The sequence below is a fragment of the Oncorhynchus mykiss genome, chromosome 22 (genome assembly GCF_013265735.2).
Source record: "Oncorhynchus mykiss isolate Arlee chromosome 22, USDA_OmykA_1.1, whole genome shotgun sequence".
Classification (NCBI taxonomy): Eukaryota; Metazoa; Chordata; class Actinopteri; order Salmoniformes; family Salmonidae; genus Oncorhynchus; species Oncorhynchus mykiss.
In genome coordinates, this window is record NC_048586.1 from 49960077 (window position 1) to 49970076 (window position 10000).

Here is a 10000-nt window from a genome sequence, read left to right on the forward strand (position 1 = left end):
TGTAGGGAGTGTCATTCTAGTGAGGGTCATTCTAGGGAGGGTCATTGTAGGGAGTGTCATTATAGGGAGGGTCATTCTAGGGAGGGTCATTCTAGGGAGGGTTATTGTAGGGAGTGTCATTATAGGGAGGGTCATTATAGGGAGGGTCATTCTAGGGAGGGTTATTGTAGGGAGTGTCATTATAGGGAGGGTCATTATAGGGAGGGTCATTCTAGGGAGGGTTATTGTAGGGAGTGTCATTATAGGGAGGGTCATTATAGGGAGGGTCATTATAGGGAGGGTCATTCTAGGGAGGGTCATTGTAGGGAGGGTCATTCTAAGGAGGGTCATTCTAGGGAGGGTCATTCTAAGAAGGGTCATTCTAGGGAGGGTCATTCTAGGGAGGGTCATTCTAAGAAGGGTCATTCTAAGGAGGGTCATTCTAGGGAGGGTCATTCTAGGGAGGGTCATTTTAGGGAGGGTCATTCTAGTCTAGTTCTGTCTGGAAGAGGGACGAGTTGGAGATATGATATTCGAGCTTGTCATCAGGTCTCGGTCCAGCACCCAAAGATCTCAGGCCTGCTTCGCACTTTCACACTTCCTATCCGCTCGGCCTCTGTGGTTAGACGATTAAACTGTATTTCCAGGGATTTATACCACAGTGTGAGCTGGTGTATTTGTTAAGTGACTATAAAGCCCTGTGTGGGCTGTGTAGTGGAGCTGGTTTGTGGAGGAAGTTGTAGTACAATGGGTGTTTTCTCATTCACTTTTCTCATTCATGTGAAAAAGGATTATAAAATACACACATCTGTTTCTAACCCGTTCTCTCTCTCTCTCTCTCTCTCTCTCTCTCTCTCTCTCTCTCTCTCTCTCTCTCTCTCTCTCTCTCTCTCTCCCTTTCTCTCTCTCTCTCTCTCTCTGTCTCTCTCTGTCTCTCTCTCTCTCTCTCTCTCTCTCTGTCTCTCTCTCTCTCTCTCTCTCTCTCTCTCTCTCTCTCTCTCTCTCCCTTTGTCTCTCTCTCTCACTCTCTCTCTCTCTCTCTCTCTCTCTCACTCTCTCTCTCTCCCTTTGTCTCTCTGTCTCTCTCTGTCTCTCTTTCTCTCTCTGTCTCTCTCTTTCTCTCCAGATTTTCAATGCCAACACAGACTCTACTGAGGTGGTTCTGAACCGGGTCCCCCAGCCTGTTCTGGCCCGCTTCGTACGCATCAGACCCCAGGCCTGGAAGACAGGCATCGCCCTGCGCTTCGAACTCTACGGGTGCCAGATCACTGGTAAGAACAGCTATGTTGTCCCTGTCCTTGTCCCTGTCCTTGTCCCTGTCCTTGTCCCTGACCCTGTCCTTGTCCCTGACCCTGTCCCTGACCCTGTCCTTGTCCCTGACCCTGTCCCTGTCCTTGTCCCTTACCCTGACCCTGTCCCTGTCTCTGACCCTGTCCTTGACCCTGTCCTTGACCCTGTCCCTGTCCTTGACCCTGTCCTTGACCCTGACCCTGTCCCTGTCCTTGACCCTGTCCTTGACCCTGATCCTGACCCTGTCCCTGTCCCTGTCCTTGTCCCTTACCCTGACCCTGTTCCTGTCCCTGACCCTGACCCTGTCCTTGTCCCTGACCCTGTCCCTGTCCCTATCCTTGTCCCTTACCCTGACCCTGTCCCTGTCCCTGACCCTGTCCTTGACCCTGTCCTTGACCCTGTCCCTGTCCTTGACCCTGACCCTGTCCCTGTCCTTGACCCTGTCCTTGACCCTGACCCTGACCCTGTCCCTGTCTCTGTCCGTGACCCTGTCCTTGACCCTGTCCCTGGCCCTGTCCCTGACCCTGACCCTGTCCCTGACCCTGTCCTTGACCCTGACCCTGACCCTGTTCCTGACCCTGTCCCTGTCCCTGACCCTGTCCTTGACCCTGTCCCTGACCCTGACCCTGTTCTGGACCCTGTCCCTGTCCCTGTCCTTGTCCCTGTCCCTGTCCCTGTCCTTGTCCCTGTCCTTGTCCCTGACCCTGTCCTTGTCCCTGACCCTGTCCCTGACCCTGTCCTTGTCCCTGACCCTGTCCCTGTCCTTGTCCCTTACCCTGACCCTGTCCCTGTCCCTGACCCTGTCCTTGACCCTGTCCTTGACCCTGTCCCTGTCCTTGACCCTGTCCTTGACCCTGACCCTGTCCCTGTCCTTGACCCTGTCCTTGACCCTGATCCTGACCCTGTCCCTGTCCCTGTCCTTGTCCCTTACCCTGACCCTGTTCCTGTCCCTGACCCTGACCCTGTCCTTGTCCCTGACCCTGTCCCTGTCCCTGTCCTTGTCCCTTACCCTGACCCTGTCCCTGTCCCTGACCCTGTCCTTGACCCTGTCCTTGACCCTGTCCCTGTCCTTGACCCTGACCCTGTCCCTGTCCTTGACCCTGTCCTTGACCCTGACCCTGACCCTGTCCCTGTCTCTGTCCGTGACCCTGTCCTTGACCCTGTCCCTGGCCCTGTCCCTGACCCTGACCCTGTCCCTGACCCTGTCCTTAACCCTGACCCTGACCCTGTTCCTGACCCTGTCCCTGTCCCTGACCCTGTCCTTGACCCTGTCCCTGACCCTGACCCTGTTCTGGACCCTGTCCCTGTCCCTGTCCTTGTCCCTGTCCCTGTCCTTGTCCTTGTCCCTGTCCCTGTCCTTGTCCCTGTCCTTGACCCTGTCCCTGTCCCTGTCCCTGTCCTTGACCCTGTCCTTGACCCTGACCCTGACCCTGTCCCTGACCCTGTCCTTGACCCTGTCCTTGACCCTGTTCCTGTCCCTGTCCCTGACCCTCTCTTCACTCCACCACTCGCTAGCTGTAATTGGGTCTATTTATAGTTGCCACGGGAATTAGAGGTGATTTGTTTCGCCCCACATCACATGAAAGGAGAAGGGCTGTTTAGCTAAGATGCTATCCTCTCTCTCTCTCTCTCTCAATTCAATTCAATTCAATTCAAGGGGCTTTATTGGCATGGGAAACGTGTTAACATTGCCAAAGCAAGTGAGGTAGATTATATACAAAAGTGAAATAAACAATAAAAATGAACAGTAAACATTACACATACAGAAATTTCAAACCAATAAAGACATTACAAATGTCATATTATATGTATATATACACAGTGTTGTAACAATGTACAAATGGTTAAAGTACAAAAGGGAAAATAAATAAACATAAATATGGGTTGTATTTACAATGGTGTTACAATGGTGTCTTTTCTTGTGGCAACAGGTCACAAATCTTGCTGCTGTGATGAAACACTGTGGAATTTCACCCAGTAGATATGGGAGTTTATCAAAATTGGATTTGTTTTCAAATTCATTGTGGATCTGTGAAATTTGTGTCTCTAATATGGTCATACATTTGGCAGGAGGTTAGGAAGTGCAGCTCAGTTTCCACCTCATTTTGTGGGCAGTGTGCACATAGCCTGTCTTCTCTTGAGAGCCATGTCTGCCTACGGCGGCCTTTCTCAATAGCAAGGCTATGCTCACTGAGTCTTAAGTTTGGGTCAGTCACAGTGGTCAGGTATTCTTCCACTGTGTACTCTCTGTTTAGGGCCAAATAGCATTCTAGTTTGGTCTGTTTTTTTTGTTAAATCTTTCCAATGTGTCAAGTAATTATCTTTTTGTTTTCTCATGATTTGGTTGGGTCTAATTGTGCTGCTGTCCTGGGGCTCTGTGAGGTGTGTTTGTGTTTGTGAACAGAGCCCCAGGACCAGCTTGCTTAGGGGACTCTTCTCCAGGTTCATCTCTCTGTAGGTGATGGCTTTGTTATGGAAGGTTTGGGAATCGCTTCCTTTTAGGTGGTTTTAGAATTGAACAGCCCTTCTCTGGATTTTGATAGTTAGCGGGTATCGTGCTAATTCTGCTCTGCATGCATTATTTGGTGTTCTACGTTGTACACGGAGGATATTTTTGTCATTTGTTGCTTGTCCCGTTTTGTGAAATCTTGGTTGGTGAGCGTACCCTAGACCTCACAACCATAAAAGGCAATTTTATGTTCCTTTTGATGGCATAGAATGCCCTTCTTGCCTTGTCTCTCAGATCGTTCACAGCTTTGTGGAAGTTACCTGTGGTGCTGATGTTTAGGCCGAGGTATGTATAGTTTTTTGTGTGCTCTAGGGCAACAGTGTCTAGATGGAATTTGTATTTGTGTTCCTGGTGACTGGACCTTTTTTGGAACACCATTATTTTTGGTCTTACTGAGATTTACTGTCAGGGCCCAGGTCTGACAGAATCTGTGCAGAAGATCTAGGTGCTGCTGTAGGTCCTTCTTGGTTGGTGACAGAAGCACCAGATCATCAGCAAACAGTAGACATTTGACTTCAGATTCTAGATTCTCTCTTTCTCTCTTTCTCTCTTTCTCTCTTTCTCTCTTTCTCTCTCTCTCTCTCTCTCTCTCTGTCTCTCACTCTCTCTACCTAAGTATGGTTCTCAATCAGAGACAACGATAGACAGCTGCCTCTGATTGAGATCCACACCCGGCCAAACAACAAAGAAATACAAAACATAGAAAATGAACATAGAATGCCCACCCTAGTCACACCCGGGCCTAACCAAAAAAGAGAATAAAAGCCTCTCTATGGCCAGGACATGACATCTAGTGCCCTCACCAATTCGTTAATATATATGTTGAAGAGGGTGGGGCTTAAGCTGCATCCCTGTCTCACCACACGGCCTTGTGGGAAGAAATGTGTGTTTTTTGCCAATTTTAACAGCACACTTGTTGTTTGTGTTCATGGATTTTATAATGTCGTATGTTTTACCCCCAACACCACTTTCCATCAGTTTGTATAGCAGACCCTCATGCCAAATTGAGTCGAAGGCTTTTTTGAAATCAACAAAGCATGAGAAGACTTTGCCTTTGTATGGTTGGAGGTCAATTAGGGTGTGCAGGGTGAATACATGGTCTGCCGTACAATAATTTGGTAAAAAGCCAATTTGACATTTGCTCAGTACATTGTGTTCATTGAAGAAATGTACGAGTCTGCTGTTAATGATAATGCAGAGGATTTTCCCAAGGTTACTGTTGACACATATTCCACGGTAGTTATTGGGGTCAAATTTGTCTCCACTTTTGGGGATTGGGGTGATCAGTCCTCGGTTCCAAATATTGGGGAAGATGTCAGAGCTGAGGATGATGTTAAAGAGTTTTAGTATAGCCAATTGGAATTTGTTGTCTGTATATTTGATCATTTCATTAAGGATACCATCAACACCACAGGCTTTTTTGGGTCGGAGGGTTTTTATTTTGTCCTGTGACTCATTCAAGGTAATTGGAGAATCCAGTGGGTTCTGGAATCCAGTGGGTTCTGGAATCCAGTGGGTTCTGGAATCCAGTGGGTTCTGGTAGTCTTTAATAGTTGATTCTAAGATCATTTGTATTTGATCATGTATATGTTTTTGCTGTTTGTTATTTGTTATTGAGCCAAACAGATTGGAGTAGTGGTTTACCCATACATCTCCATTTTGGATAGATAACTCTTTGTGTTGTTGTTTGTTTAGTGTTTTCCAATTTTCCCAGTCGTGGTTAGAGTCTATGGATTTTCCAAATACATTGAGCTGATTTCTGACATGCTGTTCCTTCTTTTTCCATTGTGTATTTTGGTATTGTTTTAGTGATTCACTATAGTGAAGGCGTAGACTCAGGTTAAGGCGTATACTCAGAGCCATCTCTCTCTCTCTCTCTCTCTCTGTTGTCTCTCTCTCTATCTCTCAGCTCTCTCTCTCTGAGTTCTCTCTCTCTGTTGTCTCTCTCTCTGAGTTGTCTCTCTCTCAGCTCTCCCTCTCTCAGTTCTCTCTCTCTGAGTTGTCTCTCTCTCTCTGAGTGGTCTCTATCTCAGCTCTCTCTCTCTCTCTCTGAGTTGTCTCTCTCTCTCTGAGTTGTCTCTCTCTCTCTGAGTTGTCTCTCTCTCTCTGAGTTGCCTCTCTCTCTCTGAGTTCTCTCTCTCTCTCTCTGAGTAGTCTCTATCTCTCAGCTCTCTCTCTCTGAGTTGTCTCTCTCTCTCTGAGTTCTCTCTCTCTGAGTTGTCTCTCTCTCTGAGTTGTCTCTCTCTCTCTGAGTTGTCTCTCTCTCTCTCTGAGTTGTCTCTCTCTCTCTGAGTGGTCTCTATCTCTCAGCTCTCTCCTCCATTCATTTCATCCCTGTGTCAGAGACCTACACTACAATCTTTCCTTTATTGATAGCACGTTGTGTGATGGAGGGAAACAGCTTTATTCCCTGAGAACTAGTAAAGGATTGTTTGTGGGAGGTGCTTTAGGTGCCCACTGCTTTAAGTAACAGCCCTGTGGACCCTGGTCAAATGTAGTGTGCTGTATTAGAGAAAAGGAATCCATGTGGGACTCAGTCAAAAGGCTTTTGTTTGTTGATTCATTATTTACTGTTGAAGCCGACTGCTGTGACATAACGACATGAATCATTTATCTCACTAGCCTTGAAATGTCAACGTCAGTCTTCGTCAATGCTCATCACCCAACTCTGTTTTCTTCTTCTCACCTCAACACCCCTTCCCCTAACCTCCCCTTCCCCTAACCTCCCCTTCCCCTAACCTCCCCTCCCCTTATCCCTAACCTCCCCTTCCCCTAACCTCCCCTTCCCCCTAACCTCCCCTTCCCCCTAACCTCCCCTTCCCCCTAACCTCCCCTTCCCTTCCCCCTAACCTCCCCTTCCCCCTAACCTCCCCTTCCCCCTAACCTCCCATCTCCCCTTCCCACTAACCTCCCCTTCCCCTAACCTCCCCTTCCCCTAACCTCCCCTCCCCTTCCCCCTAACCTCCCCTTCCCCCTAACCTCCCCTTCCCCCTAACCTCCCATCTCCCCTTCCCCCTAACCTCCCCTTCCCCTAACCTCCCCTTCCCCCTAACCTCCCCTTCCCCCTAACCTCCCATCTCCCCTTCCCCCTAACCTCCCCTTCCCCTAACCTCCCCTTCCCCCTAACCTCCCCTTCCCCCTAACCTGCCCTTCCCCCTAACCCCCCCTTCCCCCTAACCTCCCATCTCCCCTTCCCCCTAAACCTCCCCTTCCCCTAACCTCCCCTTCCCCCTAACCTCCCCTTCCACCTAACCTCCCCTTCCCCCTAATCTCCCCTTCCCCTAACCTCCCCTTCCCCCTAACCTCCCCTTCCCCCTAACCTCCCCTTCCCCTAACCTCCCCTTCCCCTAACCTCCCCTTCCCCTAACCTCCCCTTCCCCTAACCTCCCCTTCCCCCTAACCTCCCTTCCTCTAACCTCCCCTTCCCCCTAACCTCCCCTTCCCCTAACCTCCTCTTCCCCTAACCTCCCCTTCCCCTAACCTCCCCTTCCCCTAACCTCCCCTTCCCCCTAACCTCCCCTTCCTCTAACCTCCCCTTCCCCCTAACCTCCCCTTCCCCTAACCTCCCCTTCCCCCTAACCTCCCCTTCCCCTAACCTCCCCTTCCCCCTAACCTCCCCTTCCTCTAACCTCCCCTTCCCCCTAACCTCCCCTTCCCCTAACCTCCCCTTCCCCTAACCTCCCCTTCCCCTAACCTCCCCTTCCCCCTAACCTCCCCTTCCCCTAACCTCCCCTTCCCCTAACCTCCCCTTCCCCTAACCTCCCCTTCCCCTAACCTCCCCTTCCCCCTAACCTCCCCTTCCCCCTAACCTCCCCTTCCCCCTAATCTCCCCTTCCCCCTAATCTCCCCTTCCCCCTAACCTCCCCTTCCCCCTAACCTCCCCTTCCCCCTAATCTCCCCTTCCCCCTTCCCTCCCCTTCCCCCTGACCTCCCCTTCCCCCTAATCTCCCCTTCCCCCTAATCTCTCCTTCCCCCTAATCTCCCCCTCCCCTAACCTCGCCTTTCCCCTAATCTCCCCATCCCCTAACCTCCCCTTTCCCCTAACCTCACCTTCCCCCTAATCTCCCCTTCCCTAACCTCCCCTTCCCCCTAACCTCCCCTTCCCCCTAACTTCCCCTTCCCCCTAACCTCCCCTTCCCCTTCCCTTCCCTAACCTCCCCTTCCCCCTAACCTCCCCTTCCCCCTCCCCTCCCCTTCTCTTCCCTAACCTCCCCTTCCCTTCCCTAACCTCCCCTTCCCCCTAACCTCCCCTTCCCCATAATCTCCCCTTCCCCCTAACTTCCCCTTCCCCCTAACCTCCCCTTCCCCCTCCCCTCCCCTCCCCTTCCCTAACCTCCCCTTCCCCCTAACCTCCCTTTCCCCCTAACCTCCCCTTCCCTTCCCTAACCTCCCCTTCCCCCTCCCCTCCCCTTCCCCCTCCCCACCCCTTCCCCCTAACCTCCCCTTCCCCCTAACTTCCCCTTCCCCCTAACCTCCCCTTCCCCCTAACCTCCCCTTCCCCCTCCCCTCCCCTTCCCTTCCCTAACCTCCCCTTCCCTTCCCTAACCTCCCCTTCACTAATCTCCCCTTCCCCCTAATCTCTCCTTCCCCCTAATCTCCCCCTCCCCTAACCTCCCCTTTCCCCTAATCTCCCCATCCCCTAACCTCCCCTTTCCCCTAACCTCACCTTCCCCCTAATCTCCCCTTCCCTAACCTCCCCTTCCCCCTAACCTCCCCTTCCCCCTAACTTCCCCTTCCCCCTAACCTCCCCTTCCCCCTCCCCTTCCCTTCCCTAACCTCCCCTTCCCCCTAACCTCCCCTTCCCCCTCCCCTCCCCTTCTCTTCCCTAACCTCCCCTTCCCTTCCCTAACCTCCCCTTCCCCCTAACCTCCCCTTCCCCATAATCCCCCCTTCCCCCTAACTTCCCCTTCCCCCTAACCTCCCCTTCCCCCTCCCCTCCCCTCCCCTTCCCTAACCTCCCCTTCCCCCTAACCTCCCTTTCCCCCTAACCTCCCCTTCCCTTCCCTAACCTCCCCTCCCCTTCCCCCTCCCCTCCCCTTCCCCCTCCCCTCCCCTTCCCCCTAATCTCCCCTTCCCCCTAACTTCCCCTTCCCCCTAACCTCCCCTTCCCCCTAACCTCCCCTTCCCCCTCCCCTCCCCTTCCCTTCCCTAACCTCCCCTTCCCTTCCCTAACCTCCCCTTCCCTTCCCTAACCTCCCCTTCCCTTCCCTAACCTCCCCTTCCCCCTAATCTCCCCTCACCGGCCGTAGATGTATTTTAAATGTTTTCAATGAAAAGTACTGAATTCTCCCTTCTCTCCAGACGCTCCATGTTCTGAGATGCAGGGGATGCTGTCCGGCCTGCTGCCCGACTCCCAGATCACAGCGTCATCCCTGAGGGATATCCACGGCTCCATGGGGACGGCCAGGCTGGTAGCCAGCAGGTCAGGATGGTTCCCCAGCCCAACACAGCCTCTGGCCGGGGAGGAGTGGCTCCAGGTAGACCAGATCAAGATCCAGAAACACTGTCTCTCATAGCTTTAGTCTTCTCACTGTTCTCAAGTGTGTTGTGAATTTTTTTCAAGTTGGATCTGATCAGTTGTTTTTTTTTTTTTATCCAGGTGGACTTGGGGGTCCCTAAGACAGTACGAGGCGTCATCACTCAGGGGGCGAGGAGCGTGGAGGGGAGTACGTCAGCTGAGAACAGGGCCTTCGTCAGGAAGTACCGCGTGTCTCACAGCCTGACGGGCAAGGACTGGACTTTTATACTGGACAGAAAGACCAGCCATCCTAAGGTATGGGGAACACACACACGCACGCACGCACGCGCACACACACACACACACACACACACCGCTCCTCTGTTCCGTCTATAAACCTTCTCGTCACTGTCTCCGTTACAGATCTTCGAGGGCAACACGCACTACGACACTCCAGAGATCCGTCGGTTTGAGGAGATCCCGGCTCAGTTCATCAGGATCTACCCAGAGAGGTGGTCTCCTGTCGGGATAGGGATGAGGCTGGAGGTGCTGGGATGTGAACTGCCAGGTAAGAGGACATTACCTCCGTCTACCAATCAGTGCAGACAAACGATCAGACGTCGCTTTAGATTAAAGGAGACTGCTAAAAGACATTATATTACACACACACACACACACACACACACACACACACACACACACACACACACACACACACACACACACACATACATACATACACACACACACACATACACACACAC

The 10000-nt window shown here is 51.9% G+C and overlaps 1 protein-coding gene across 4 annotated transcripts in view; it reads left to right on the forward strand.

Annotated features, from left to right (window-relative positions):
• LOC110519289 (neuropilin-2) overlaps positions 1-10000 on the forward strand; it is a 201212-nt gene that overhangs the window by 136632 nt on the left and 54580 nt on the right. For all 4 annotated transcript variants that reach the window (XM_036959471.1, XM_036959473.1, XM_036959474.1 and 1 more), the window contains exons 8-11: positions 1106-1250; positions 9080-9255; positions 9378-9551; positions 9660-9804. In XM_036959471.1, coding sequence (XP_036815366.1) covers positions 1106-1250; positions 9080-9255; positions 9378-9551; positions 9660-9804 — 640 coding nt within the window. The remainder of the gene's footprint in view (positions 1-1105; positions 1251-9079; positions 9256-9377; positions 9552-9659; positions 9805-10000) is intronic.